The 15,414-nt window shown below is 38.3% G+C and overlaps 1 protein-coding gene across 2 annotated transcripts; it reads right to left on the bottom strand.

Moving 5' to 3' along the window:
- Positions 1-1,079: 1,079 nt before the first annotated feature.
- On the bottom strand, positions 1,080-14,080 carry pi4k2b (phosphatidylinositol 4-kinase type 2 beta). 2 transcript variants are annotated; one of them, XM_088615445.1, is made up of 10 exons: positions 13,594-14,078; positions 10,354-10,511; positions 6,775-6,975; positions 6,026-6,157; positions 5,226-5,379; positions 4,454-4,518; positions 3,728-3,827; positions 2,794-2,927; positions 2,035-2,094; positions 1,080-1,743 (listed from the first exon to the last, which is right to left on the bottom strand). In XM_088615445.1, the coding sequence occupies exons 1-10, from the start codon at positions 13,895-13,897 to the stop codon at positions 1,570-1,572; spliced, it is 1,482 nt and encodes a 493-aa protein (XP_088471571.1). In that variant the 5' UTR covers positions 13,898-14,078; the 3' UTR covers positions 1,080-1,569. The 2 variants fall into 2 exon arrangements, 1 of the variants encoding a protein (XP_088471571.1); XR_015928976.1 differs by having other exon boundaries at positions 1,675-1,743; positions 2,748-2,927; positions 13,594-14,080.
- Positions 14,081-15,414: the final 1,334 nt, after the last annotated feature.

Raw genomic sequence — 15,414 nt, 5'->3', positions numbered from 1 at the left:
CTTGGTAAACGCATTTAAAATTAATAGGAAAAGTATTCTGAAGACTAGTGTAATTTTATTGATAAGTTGATTTTGAGACAGAATTTGACAGTGCTAAAATAATTACGCCCTTTAGTCATAATTTGGAATCACACATGCAAAACTTGTCTAGAATGACATACGAACGCTTAGAGGTTGAAGTATAAAGAATAATTATCTTCCACTAAGAAATTCCTGGAGTGTGACATCTCACACTTTGATATTTTCTATGCAAAGTGACTTGCATTTGTACCCATTTATACAGCTGGTGTCAATGGTACAACAGCAGTATCCATCTAGGGTTTGAATCCTCAGTGTTCTCAATTTTGCCCTTAAAATTATCAATATTGAAGTGCTCCCAACATCACCGAAACAAAGGTTCCCTTACAGGAGTAACCTATTAGGAGAGACAATACAAACCTGCTGTTGAATACTGTGTAACCTGCCCGCCTTTGCTTTTTTCCTCCCAATAAGATTCTACTGTGATTGTCTTTTGTGTGTGTATACTGTATATGCTTTCTACCTCAAGTGATGTTTGATCACATTATTTCACCATCACACCCTTTGACAAAATCTACCTGTAATTGCAAAGAGAGTAGTCATTCATTGGTGTCACAGTCTTAGTTGCTTAATGAGTTTCCCTTCTAATTTATCAAACAGGCATTCAAATTGTATTTAGAAATGTAAAGACTTCAGAACTTTCACAATAAAAATGCCCAATCAGTGACTGTTACTGTAATTGAAACAAAAGCTCTTTGTAAGAATTTGTAGATCAAATATGACCACCATATACCAATTCTTGTCCTGCAAGTAAATGCTCTTTTCATTACCATAATTGCCCATTTGTTGCTGGTTTAATAGTTTATCTACTCAATAGTAGTAGTATCTGTCACTATGCTCTGTTAATTTGTCAATAGTTAATGTTGCATTCGTTGTAAAGGTGCAAAGAATTGCAACTGTAAATAATTTCCCAGGTCCATGTGTGTAAATAAATTGTTCTAAGTTCTGCAATCTTAAAAAAATATTAAATTGTCATAACCATAACAATGTAATCAAATGTATCAATTTGAAAATGTATTTAATTCTTTTAAGTACATGTATTAAACAAACAACTTGTCTAAAGCTTTACAATCATGAATTTCCAAAAACAAATCTCAAGATGCATATTATAAACCAAAGTTGGCCGAGTGGATGCATACCAGTCCTCTGTAAGCAACAGGGGACATGAAAGCTCTCCGCCTTAAAGTTCTCACCCTCATCAAGTATTTAAATACATTAGCAATACAATAATTGTAGAAAAATACTATATCAGTTGCAGGTTTCTGTTACATTGAAATAACTGGAGAAAATCCTGTAAACGTACAATTACATTCAAAAACACTTTAGCAAGTATTCAAGTTTTTTGTGTTTTGTTTGGCAGTTGGAAGCTGTTGCCATTTTCCAAGATGCTTCATGTCCGTTTGACTTCAAATACAGTGATCTCAGGAGAACAGTCTCCGTGTCCCTGCAGGGAAATGTAGGCGTCCTCAAGTGCTTTCACGTGCCCGAAATCTACCACGAGGAGAAGAAGGGTCTCTTGCAGTGGAACGTCTGTGTGAAGGCGTTGCCCAGCTGCACAACACGTCCCTGGCTGCCACTGTGACTTCTCTCCACCACCACGCGGGGCATCTGCACCAGCTGAATGGGGCTCTTCCCATCCTTCAGGGCTTGAGTGAGGTTCAGGATCTGCATGAAAAAGAGTTTTCAAACCCTATGCTTGTTTCAAGGAAAATAAATGCATAGCGTCCTTCCCCATTTCCTCCACTCCCCGATCAGCCATTACCACTAAATACTTTTTTCAGCAAGCCCTGAACATGGAAATAATGCATTAAATGTAACAGGACAGGATAATAGACAGCTCGCTGTCACAGTAAAACATGAGAAAAAAAATATTTATTTTTAATGCAAAAAATAAAAGAAAGCTTGAAACTTATTGTTAAATATAAAGTAATGGACTGTCTTTGAAGAAACACATACTTGTCCTCTCATTACGGACATCTGCTTTTCAAATGTGGCTTTGTCAAATCCTTTGTCCGTCTAGAAGAAAAAATAATTTTCTTATAATCATGCATCAAATTCCATTCTCCCAAAATGAAAACTCAATGTGATGTCATTAAAAAAGACCACTTTCCAACACTGTGAAGTATGACAGTCGCTAATGTTTCATCTTAATGTTTACAGATTAAAGATGAACTGTAGGTAAGACTACTGTCATCTAAAGGTAAAACACTTTGTAAACACACAATCAATACAAAGGCACTTCACACATGAGCAGTTGCCTTTACTTGTAAACACTGCATTGAGTCTAAGGAACACAAGAAAATCTTATTTTTTTATTCAGAATCAATCCCATCCTATGCACCACAAATCAGACGAATCAGCCTTACAGCAGTTAAATCACTTAAGGCATTGGGCCTGCACTAAAATATCAAAACAAATACTCAAAAGACTGGATGAAAGCATACTTAGTTCCCTTGTTTAAATCAATAATGCTCAAAAAGCAAAAGGTTTCTTTTCAAACTCAAGAATAATTGAAAAAATGGGTGACCAAAATATGTTTTCATACAATATTTAATTCCGATTGAGTGTGGACTCCTAGATTTTTAAATGAGTTATATTAAAATAGTTCTCATACTGTATATTCCAATTTTCATAAAGTAAATAAAAATCACTCTATAGGCACAACATACATATTTGAACAGGAGTTTAAACAAGACGGCATTTTTTTGCATCAACCTTGAACATCTCATAGAGGTCTTCACAGAGATCCTGAACAAAATTCATGTCAGAAATCCGGGACAGCACTAGATCGCGTGTCTCTTGAGAAAACGGGACTTTAGCCTGTGGAAGCCAGGCCCAGTGAAACGGATCTGAAGGAACAAAATGTGAAGAATAAATGTATCTGTATTGTCTCTCCTAATATGTTAACGATAATAAAAATAATGCTTAAGGATAATTATGTTTCAACAGATATTTGTCCTCCAGTATAATTGAACAATGAGGCATATTTAAAAGAACATCTTCTTTTTTATGTATACATGGATAATACTTCTAAACCGGGCTGACAGATATCATAGGCTGAAAAAGAAAATAAATTCTGTCTACCTGTAAATTTTTAAATGTGTCTTCAGTTCTCCTTCTCAATTACCCTCGTCTTTAAATGAAAATCACTACTTTCACCCTAGTTTTTCTTTTTCCCAGAATGCAGCACTAAGGAGGACTGATCATGATGGCTCATATTTTATGATTAAGGCTCAGTTTCTTCCTACCGTACTTGGCATTAACCATCTTGATAATGTATCTACACATTTTATCACAAAGTCTTATTCCTGGCAAGGGTTTATACAACACAGAGCTTGTCCCAGAAGCATAAGGCGCATCATGGGACTACAAAGGACACCAGTGCGCACACACACAAGAACAAGTAATGTACTGTACCCCCTTTTCATTTGCTCAAAATTGCTACATTGGCATTGATAGACATCCATCAATCTAAACAGCGCAACTTTTGAACAAGGGAGGAAGACACGATATCCAGCATAAACCCATGTGAACCTGGATGTAACATCAATGCAAAACCTAAGTATTTCAATTTGTGGAGATAAGACTGTGACTGTGTGCAAGTATAGTTTTATTAAATTGTAATTATTTCCACATGTTCTCTACTCACAGGCTCTCCATTCATCTGGATGCTTGAAGGGAAAGGCCAGACCATTGTCTATAGCCGCTATTTTAATAGCAGGATCTTTCTTCGTTGCCCATTCAGTGTCCTACGGAAGTATTTGAAATATAAAATTTGAAATATTTCAGAATATATGGAGCTTCAAAAACACATTACCCAAAATTGAAATAAGTGTCACTCAGAATAATACACAAGGAAAACAAAATAATGAAGCTGCTTATAAATAGCATTTTTGATAAACCGGTTGATCTGGTTTATAAGCCATGTACCGATGTTGGAAGAATTTTTAATGCAATCTAAATGATCTGTTCTTTGTTCATAATCATGAGAGAGTGGATCTACAATCAAATGAATGTATTGTATAGAATATCTTAGTGGTAAAAGCAGGCTCCTGGTTTTTGTCCTTTCCGAGCCTCAGTTACAATAATGTAACCGAACAGCATTTTTCCAGGTCTGATTAGGCAGTGACTGAAAGAGACCAATGACCTGCAGAGTTAGGGTCCTGTAGAAGCAGGGAAGCCCAATTCTGAGTGGTCAGAGGAATGGAGCTTCAAGCTCAGAACATGATCAGTTTGAATGGTACAATGTTTAAAATCGTATCAACATGTAACTTTCTAGTATTTTATTTTTGTACAGCATTTGTTTTTAAAGTAAGTTTACTATGGCACCCAAGAAATTTATTAATTTAGAAATGAATGTTTGCTTTTACCTCACCTTCTCAGAGACTTCAGTATTTCCCGGTTTCTCATACTTGATCAACCAGTTGTCGTTTCCGCGATCTGGGTGGAGAGGCAGTGAAAAAGGATGAATTTTAAATAAACCTTTTCATTACCATTTCAAAATCTCCATACATCTGGAAAACCAACCAAGCAGGTGATTGTATTTCACCTGTGCTGCAATCTTTGGTCACAGTAATGTTCTTAGAAAGAAAAGGCAGTAATGCACCTTTAAAGGTCAACTGATAACACATTAAGTTGAAAAATTTTAGAACAATACTGAAATACATATTCTGAACATCGATAGAAAATTTGTCACAACTGAAGCAATTCACAAAGCTATCAGCAAACTGGCAATCGTTTTGCACCAGGTTTTGTGATATAACAATGTAAGATAGTAATCATGCTAATGAACATCGGTCATCAACAGGGAGTCTACTGTTAGTCACTGGTTAGTTGCATGTGTGGTTAATGAGGGAAGCAATAAAAGCTGTGCACTTGCATTGCATACTTTACACTAGAATGTCACAATGTTGCCTTGTAAGATTTGGTCACATTCCATTCATTGACCCTAGAAAAGCAGATGCTTCTTCATTGGCCTCTTGAGTCTTAGAAACCACATGGTATCCCAGCTCATCCCACAACTATCCAGTGAGGTTCAATTCAAGGTTAAGGCACAACTGAGTTGGGCATCTATGTCATAACTCTCACCATCTGCCTAGAAAACCAGTCTTACATGAACATTATGTGGGGACAAACTAACTCAATACCAGTATTCCTAATGATATAATCCAGGACCACCAGTCTCTCGAACTGATTCTGAAGTTGCTTTCTGATATTCTCCGGAAGGGGATCAGTTTCAAACTTTCTCAGCCAGTAGTCTGCTTCATGATAGCCTTCAACAAAGAGCTGGAAAGAGCCAACCTACAGAAGAAAAATACTACTATAAAACAAAATCCCAAACACTTAGAATTCACCAATGCACTCTTATACATATCCTAAAAGCACAGAGTCTTAAAATTAAAAGTTTCTCAGATATCATATAACTATGACTACACAATAAAATACTTGTAATATGTAAACTGCTGACAGCACAGAACAAGGCTGAACCGATATGTTTTACTCTTAACATGTTATAACACTAGAGACACATGATAACTAAAGGTAGAGGTATATATGCTCTAGTACAAGTGAAATAAAGACATAAGCCCCCATAAATTAATCACTTTGAAGCAATATAGTGTTGTATTGACATTCTACTGAAAACTATTTTATAAACTGATTTAAAGGACTCCTTATTTTGTCCAATATGCCAATAGCAGATTCTGTTTGTATGAAAGTGAAACAGTTTGGTAGTGCATTTTAGAAGATCACACCCCCATGCAGGAAGAAATAAAACAGGAGTAGTGTCTCGTGTTACAAGATAGACAATTGTGACAATAAGGGAAGATGCAAGACCAGGATTTCAGTGGATAATGGAAAAGGGAGGAAAACAGATCTAAAAACAACATACTTTATAACACTGTAAGGACAGGTGAAGCAAATGTCAGATTGTCCCCAGTTACTTTACCTTAGGAGGCAAGCCAACTCTGTGAAACCTTCTGCCAACTTTGGGTACTTTTTCTAAAGCATACTTCTTCCCTCTTGATTTTGCTCGATCAATTGCACTGTAGTGAAAAGTCTCGCTAACCAGGTATACCACCTGAAAGATAAAAAAAAAATCTTATTAAATAGCCCGAATCTAGTACTATATAGTGTGAAAATGAATGGAAATGACAGTTCATAACTGACTCTTAAATTCCTCTTCCCTGTTAACATTGGGGCTTTACAAAGGTCAATAACAGGCTTTCAACCATGGAACTACAGAATCGGAGTTCAACGGGTTTTATAGATCACCATTAAAGTGCCGAAGTTGTAAGTCTCATTGTGATCAAATATGCATGTGATTAATTAAAATAAGCAACTTAAGAGATCATTTGGGACCAAAGCCTTAGTAGCATTCAGCATTGAAAGATCACAATTTTCTTAACTGAACAGATTAATTGCATAACTAACCATTAACTCACAGGTGTTCCTAACTAACAGTTAGCTATGCACTTAACTGGACTGGAGCTCTCTGGGACCTGGGTTGCAGATTCCCGGTTTACATGTTTATGTCATGCTTTGCTCACAAATCAACATCTAAGCATGTCTCGTTTATTTGCAATGATCTGAGATGTACATTTCTAATGAAATTCATTCTTGTTCATGAAACGTTTAAGAACGAAAATAACAGTGCATTAGAAACAACCATTTGTTTCTGCATCCTTTCCTCCTCACCTTGGTTTTGGGCACCACGTCGAGCCCTAATTTTTGGTCTACAAGTGAGGCCGCAGCTTCCGACAGGTAGCCCTGATTGGGAACGAGGCATCCTCTTCCAAAGCAGCAAGGACAGCACACCTTGTGGAAATACTTGGTCCACTTGGGGTTCAGATGTCCGTACGGCTCTTCAGATTTTGGTTTGAATACTCCAATAATATTCTGTAAGAAAAGGGAAAAAAAAACACATTGTGTTATTTAAAACGAATGGTTCACCTAAGATGATATAGGTCAGACCTCAAATCTAAATATCAGGGAGTGCAAATTCATTCAGGCTTAATTTAAAGTTAGAAATCCAGTCCTGACACCAGTTTGCCTAATGAAGAAAAGAGTAATTCTGTCCAGCTTTTAACAGAACCAAGAGTGACAGACCATGCACCTCTTAGCTTGTGACTTAATTAGTATAACAGGGCATCTTTTTCTGCAAGTTTCCCCTCTTCATACCATCGCACTCAGAGGGTTTGTTTAGTGTGCATGTACTATAGCACCTCCACATCTACAATCTAGGCCTGACTAAACCATGAGCTGTGAAAGACTGTCGACTGGCATTACAATAATTTACATATGTATCCTTTACACCTGTACGGTACATAATGTTTTTTTTCCCATAAAAATGGGAGGAATTGAAAAGCAGGAAACTAAAGATATCTTTTCACCTTACCCTGGCATCATTCTCAATGCCATGACTTTTCAGAGCAAGTTAGATTGGGCAGGACGATGCAAATGACACACTGAGCATCAAAAGAAAATACTCTACTGATGCATCTATGCATCTTAGAGAACCAAGAAAATACATGTTTCGGGTTTTGATTAAGTGGTCTTCGCTGTCATTTTGATAAATTCGTCATTCATGATTCACCACAACAAACTACTGTGACTGCTGCTTAAGCAAGCAGTATTAAAAGCTCACCAGCGAAAGAGTCAATTACAGATACAGGTGAGGAGATAAATGGTCAGATGAAATTTAAAACTAACAACACAAACATTTACCGCACTTGTACTGTGCGCTATGTCCTCTTCAGAGATGATTCAAGTTTTCGTGCAGACCACCCTGATGGATGTTACTGGTAGTGCCACAGACATGCAGATCAATACACTAACTGCATACAAGAGGCCAATCGATGGGGAGGTCTAGGTGCGATGGCCTGAGCAGGAGCATCTAATCACTGCAGAACTCCACTTACAGTAATTGATACAATCTAACTGCATGGAGCTACATAGTTCACGTACTGGGACCTTATTTCCCTCCCTTGATAATCTAGCAGGACAAAACATGTCCTTGTGCTGCTTGTGCAATAACAGTTTTTCTCTCAAGATGCGAATATGATGGTTATGCTGTGGATGCCTGGATTGCCAGACTTAAATTGCATCTTATGGTATCTAAAATTCAAAAACCAGCAAAGATGCTCATACTTGTCCAGGGTCTACAATGCAATGGGGCAGAATCTTCCAAAACAGAACTTACAAGCTACTAGTCTGTAACTTTTACAGTGGTTCCACTGTTGGTGACAAAATGTTAATCTCCCTAACTGATGCGTCTCTTCAATATGACGCTGTTGCATCTGCTACAGAATACATTCTGAAATTTCTATTGGTTTTAGTGAAAAACATGAGAACCCAGTAACGCCGTTGTATGTGCGAATCATTTTCAATCTAGCTCCAGATTACTGAAACAAAAGACTTGCTAAAATAATAAAAACTATCCATTCCCACACTGGATTTCTGTCTCCAACTGCCACATAGTAATGGATTATAACTAATGTATGTTATACTTTTATTAGGTAGGGACAGATTTGTAACTGAATACGAAACGTACAATCCCTGAAAAAAGGATGAAAATGACTCAAAGGTTGACATGGGAAATTAGTTATCACCAATAACGCACCCACTTATCAATCTGACCTCATAAACTGGATTAGCAGGATTTCATGAAACATCCATAAATATTCTCAAATATTGGTTTAAAAATTCATTAGGTGGGGCACAAATCTTTGTTAAGCTAGTCTGACATGTACAGAGCATTGCTGTTGCTGTTTGCCTACTCCACCTTGTGCCTACTGAGTGTTATTAATATGATGTTTAAAAGGCTTTGTTTTCAACAAATCGGTTTTCCACTTGGAACAAGGTTGAACAAGCTGCATCTGTTTAAATGATGAAATAGTGTTCGTGAGAGTCACAGCTTGATGAGCCTCAGACCGTCTAGAATCCAGTGGAAATGCAAACAGCACTGAGAGAGAGTGGGTGTACAGGACAGGGCACTGTTGTTTAGATTGACAAGAGCACAGTCTGAAAGGGGAACGTATGACGAGGTGATTAATTAATGTCCACTGTTCTCTGCACCACGCACACGAAACGTGAAAGGCTAAAGATTAAGGCACTAAATACATATCCATTATCAATATGGCACACCACTGACTCCAGGCCCAGCTGGAGTGATCACATGGAGAAACTGAAAATATCAATTTGGAGAATAGGACAAATATTAACATAGCTTAAGCAAGAGGTATGTGTATTCAGGCTTTGAACCAATATTCAACCCCACAAAAAGATAACACGAAAATATTTGATAAATTACCAAGTGCTTTGTCTGTGTTGCTCAGAACTGAATCCAGAGGCTGTGTCCTCTGCTGTCAATACCGAACATTAAGCAAATTAAGAAATGTATTAATTTTGCAGATCACATTCATTCTTTTTCCCTTTCCTCCCTACAGCAGCTGCTGCCAACCCCTGTTAAACTTTGCAAGAGGTTCAGAAATCTTCTACAAAAATGGAGTCACAATAATCTTGAATAGAAAAGTGTTGGCGGCAATATAATTATAGCAGAATCAATGCTTCTGCATTTTCATCTAACATATGCTTGTAAACTATTGTCAGCCACCCCGTATTCAGGTAGTTTGTGCTGTTAATAGATTCTTAAATAATGATGAAAGGTGTAATTACAGTTCATGCCATTATGCAAAATGCAGCAAGGACAAGATTACTATAAGTAAAATAGTTCTGCTAAGAATGTGATCAGCTGAGCTAATCAAATTAGGTTGTTGCTTAGACAAATCAAGGCGGGTACATCAAAAATTTTCCAAAACTAGAATTTTGTGGCATGCTACATATATCCAGCGTAAAACACAGCTGTGTTGCTGGGGGAATTCTTGGTGCAAGCAAGGACAAGGCCTGTTGGGCAACAGCGCAACAGCACATTTTTCATTAGCTTTTTTAAGAAGCATTATCATCTGTGCTGCATACAAAATACTCCTATAATAAGTCATTTGGATTTTTATAACCAAGTTCAGCACTTAAAACCGAGACAAATTCACACGACAAGATGAGATGGATTTGCTATATTATGTTATCTGGTAACACTTTGCTGTGACAGGTTTGGCAAAGGGCGAAATGTAAATGACCCACAAAAATCAAGCATTTTTTCCCCAGACATTCCATTCTATAACAAGTTCAACAACTATTATTACCAAACTACATTTTTTTAAAAAAAAATTCCCTCCTGCGTTTAAGAGCACTGGATAACATTAAGCACACTATACTCACTCCTTTTGGGTCCTTAACAAAATAGCTACCACTGGACCCCTGGGAAATCCTTTCTGGAAAGACTCCATTCTCAATGGCATGTTCAGCCCTCTGGATGATCTCTGCGAACTCGGGGTCTTCAGGAAAAGAATTCAAGTCCCCAGTGCCACCAGCACTTCCTGAAATCAAGAAGATCAGAGAGAAAATGAATCATTAAAATGCCGATGTTCATTACAGTTTTGTGAAACCCCAACAGACACATATAACATCCATACCAAGGAGTTACAACCACAGACAAAGCCCTGCAAAAGTTCTCCTTTTAATTTCACGGTAGTACCATTACATAGCGTGAAAAATATAATACCCAGGTACAGAAATATACTTTCTGTACCATCTCATAATGATTTTTTCCACATTCCAAAAGCAAACAATTCTTGAGGCTGATGCTGCAGGCATAACTGTACACTACAAACCAAGAGCTGTTCTCACCAAATATTCAAACTTGAACTTCAAAATTTGGATAAATTATCTTCCTGTTTGGTCACACACTTGAGCTCGTAGTAGGAAGGCAAAGTTTCATCGTGTTACTATGGGTGCAAAAAAAAGCCATCACCCTGAATTTGAAATCCATCCATTCACCCCTTTTCTAACTGTTTTTTCCCCCAATATAGGGTCACAGGGGAGCCGAAACGTATCCCATCAATCAATGTGCACTAGGCAGGATACAACCCGGGCGGTAAGCCAATCACTCAGAGACAAACACAAACAATGCACACAGTCATACTTGGGCCAGTATTCACAGAAGTTAATTAACCTACCAGTATGTTTTTGGATTGTGAGAGGAAGTCTGAGCACCTAGAGGAAACTCAGGCAAACATATAAACCCCATGCAGATAGCGCCCCAGGTCTGGAATTGAACGCAGGGTGACGTTAACCACTGCTCCACCACGCCGGCCCAATTTTAAATCAATCGGACAAATCAGAGCATCCTTTTGGTGTGTTTACTTTATGACCTTCAGTCAGTCTCAGCTCATGAGACCCATCTGGCGTACAATGGAGAAACATGACTGAACTTTAAGCGTTTACTCCAAGTAGGAGCTCTTTTAACGTCTTCAGGATTTAAAAAGTCCTGCCAGCAATTTCACTTCATTCAAAACAAATTGAGTTCAAAGCTATAAAAATTAAAAGTGACAACACTTTTGTATCGGTGTGCAAGTGTGTAAATGCACCAGCTCTGTACATGTTTTGTAATATAGTTAGATTACAACACAACCATTTGGGGAGTTTCCACATTTTTGTTTTGGTGCAACACATGCATTTTTATATTCAGGCACTTTAAAATGTTCTTTTTTTAAATGCGGTCTTCAAACTTTACCCAAGTGCTTCTTCCCTCTGCCTTCCCCGCACCTGTTTTGACGGAGGATATCGGATGCACACACAGACACTGAAAGTGCTGTCTGGGTCTTATTACTTGTAAATCCATTCAATGCTAATCCAGACAAAGAGCTGATTGAAACTGACAAATACTCCTAAGTCCCATAAAGCCACAGTTATTGCATAAAAGACTAAGAAAACTGAAGTAAATGTTCACGTCTCCAGGTGAAATATGAAAGCATTTAAAAAAAAATAAGTTCTAGTACAATTTAAAATGCAATGCAGGCAGGTTGATGCAGCTAAGGGCTGTTTCATTAAGCTTCATCAGCCTGAAAGATACTTTCAAATTAGCAATAAAGATTCATGGGAGATTACTGATTGATTTGTAAGGTGTCAGGTTTCATAAGTATGAAGAAGCCCAAGGTACTGACTTAATAAAAGAATTATGAGAACAGCAAGAAATAGAAATAACTGCATAACCGCGAATTTAGAAAGTTTTAAAAAGCAGATTAGTTAAGTGCTTTTAATGAGCGCCAAGTGCTTTGAGAAGCTAGTTTAAAAGGAGTTATATTAAATAAAATGTATTATTATTAGTTGCTCTTTCTCCCTTTCAAAACACTTAAAGGATAAAGCCCTTAAAGGCCATGGCCTGGACCATGACATCAAAAACATGTCATGCACAAACTTCAGTAGCAGTAAGTATAACATATTTAGCCACAAAATAAAGATTATCCTTAAGATGGCAACACAGCACTTTTTCAGCTGCATGCAGTTGCAGAAACCAGATGATAAGCATCATCTCACAGTTTCAGTCTGCAGCGGAGAATCTAGATAATGCTCAAGAGATGCAAAATAAAGCTGGTCATGTGTGTTTTCAGCTACACCGCCATTAGCTGTGAAAATTCAAACATTTAGGGGCCTATGAAAGTGGAAATTGGAGAGGAACTGTAAGCAGCTAAAGCACTAAAGATACATTTTGTTAAAAAAAGGGTCTGTAGATTTAATCACACCCTTGGTGAAATAGGAACAAAAATATCGAACCAAGACTAGATAATGAGTCTAATTGCTTAAAATATTATAGAAACATTATACTGTAATTTTCACAGCTGCATACAGCACACTCTATTGTAATTTAGAAGTGGGCTTTCGGCCTCATGTTAGCTCACAGGGAAAAATCAACTCCATTTTGCACATCTAAGCAATAACATAACTGGAGAAGGACAGGAAAGGGGATTATGCAAGGTGGTATATGTCGCTGATAAAATATGCAATGACCTGTACTCTATATAACTAGTGTAAAAACTCACAATATATATCTTGCAGCATTCAGCTAGAAAACTATGAGGCAGACACTGGCATGCTTAGTAAGGGCAATTATGACCACATCATCAGCACAAAAGTGGACTTTGGACTACCTGTGGAGGCCATGTTTATACATGTTCAGTGCTCCCCTCCTAGAAGTAGTCTGCTTTTGAGATACTCTGGCATGAAAACCACATACTGTACATTGTCTGCACTGGACAAACATCCTTTCAAAGGCAGAGCAACTGAGCAGGAATTATAACTCTAAAACGCATCAAGCATCTACGTGGATTAACAACATGGAAAACATACCATATTTCCTCTGTCACTGCTCGTTAACTGGTGGTTGAATAACTCAAACAGCAATTAAATGTATAACCCTGTAAGACAAAACTACCAAACATCCAGGTCGTTTCAGGACCTGTATTGTAAATTAGCTACTTCCTACAAGGTGTGCAGTCAAAAGACCGGTGACAAGGCAACTGCAAAAACTGATTTCTAACAGGGTTTACAGGATAATAATACAATTAATATATGGTAACAACTTGCTGTTTCACGTTTTGTAATGTGTCGTTTCGTCCGCACCTGAAGTCGGAAAGTTTTCCCTATCGGAGGAGGAGCTGAGCCTGTTCCTCCTCGTCCTCGGGGACGAGGAGCTGGCGGGTGCCGGCAACAGGAGCTCTTCTTCCCCGCAGCACTCCCCTTCCACCTCCGGCAGCCCGCTGTCGCTGCTCTCCGAGACGCGCACCGCTCCCCCGGGGCTGGCTCCCACTGTGAGGGCGGCCCGGCCGAACAGCGCCGACGGAAACCCCGCCGCCTGCGAGCCGTCCCTCTCTTCGCACCCACGGATGAGAGCCGGGGCCGCCGTGCTAGAGCCGCAGTCTGCCATCCTCACGCCTCGGTGGATTGGTTTAACTGTTGAACGAGTCTTTCTTCCCCCCCCCGCCGCGATCACATCTCCATTGTTTCCAAATACGCCCTATCTACAGCAGAATTCAAACCCTCTCACCTCTTCAGTATCCACATCATCCAAACCTTAAACACAGCTTCCTTTTCGCTGAGCCTGCGTATTAGAGGTCCTGCTTTAACTACCTGGAAAAAATTTAAAGACGTAGTAACATTTTTATTTTCCATGCCTAAGGAAATCTATTTCTCACGCTTTAGTGCAATCGGTTAAACTTATTTACGTCAAATTATTCTCGTGTACTATCCTTGCATTCTCACTGGGCGGTATAATTATTTAATTAGGGACAATGGGTTTGTAAACTGTCAATATCAACTAGGTACAGTTCATAGAAGAATTTTTTTTTTCAGGAATGCATGGTGCAAAACAGGTCTTGAATTTTGCTGGAATATTTGTTGAGAAGTACGTTTTTATTTGATCATTTTAACTTCAATTTTTTAAAAAATATGATTATCGGTGTATTTGACAGATTAAAACACAGAGACAACACACAAAGTGGGGCTCAATGGAAAAGCATGATAAGGTGAAAGCAGAGGACAGGAGTCAGGGATGATCAATCCAACCTGTAAACAAAGGTGTGCGGGCAGTGGAGGTTCGGGATTACTCATTCTCCACGCAACCAGTTTGCACATCAGACTTTTTACTTGAAGTTTGACCAGTCAGCAAAAGGTGTTTTGCACCACGACTGGTAGAGACACTGGAACTGCCACTGACCAGGACCAGTAGGGGAATGGGGTCACGTCTACAAACACACTTTAAACTAAAACAAAACCACCAAAAGTGCATTTGTAACACTGTGCAACTCCATTTCAATTTTAATCTAAAATCGGGGAGAATAATTATAATCTGTCAGATGCTTTTTCCTATTATATCAATTTGGGCAGCCTTTCAGGTAGTCGGGCTGGAAGCAGATTTCAGCTGATATACCCATCTCCTAGAGGGTTGGTTCATACAGTAATCATACCAGCTCACCAGTTAAATAAGACACTTATTCATTATTCAGTACCAGTTTAATAAGAGACTTCCCCATTTAGAAACATTTCAAAACCTCAAAACATCAACAGATTGATTTAATCTGATTTACAGGATATGGACTGTAAAAAGAAATGCAAGGATAATATGACCAGAAGTCCTCATTATAGTGATCCCCAGGTGAAACAGGTTTTCATTAGAATTCTGAAGGGGCAATATACAGTATACTGTATCTCCTAGTTTACCAGGGGTTTCAAGTGTTTTATATGCTTATCTGTCATTGCTAGTTTGCAGCAGCAAATGTGAAACATGCTTGCTGTTTTCGCAAATAATCATCATTTTGAAAATGAGTGAAAATCTTTTTACATCGTTTTCCAACAACCTTTTGTTAAAAGAAAGGCATCTCATCTGCAGAGAAGACCATGGAAAAAAGTTAAAGGGTGACAGGCCCGGCTCTCATCATCAGCATT

This window comes from Lepisosteus platostomus, chromosome 1 (genome assembly GCF_059453375.1).
Source record: "Lepisosteus platostomus isolate fLepPlt1 chromosome 1, fLepPlt1.hap1, whole genome shotgun sequence".
NCBI classification, from domain to species: domain Eukaryota; kingdom Metazoa; phylum Chordata; class Actinopteri; order Semionotiformes; family Lepisosteidae; genus Lepisosteus; species Lepisosteus platostomus.
Note: the sequence above shows the minus strand (reverse complement) of the source record. Positions and strands in the feature narration are given on the sequence as shown.

Excerpts from the sequence above, each read along its gene's own strand:
- pi4k2b (XM_088615445.1), bottom strand. The coding sequence starts at position 13,897 with ATGGCAGACTGCGGCTCTAGCACGGCGGCCCCGGCTCTCATCCGTGGG. Across the intron at positions 10,512-13,593 it reads GGAAAACTTTCCGACTTCAG|GAAGTGCTGGTGGCACTGGG; the intron begins GTGCGGACGAAA and ends TCTTGATTTCAG. Across the intron at positions 6,976-10,353 it reads TTGTTAAGGACCCAAAAGGA|AATATTATTGGAGTATTCAA; the intron begins GTGAGTATAGTG and ends CTTTTCTTACAG.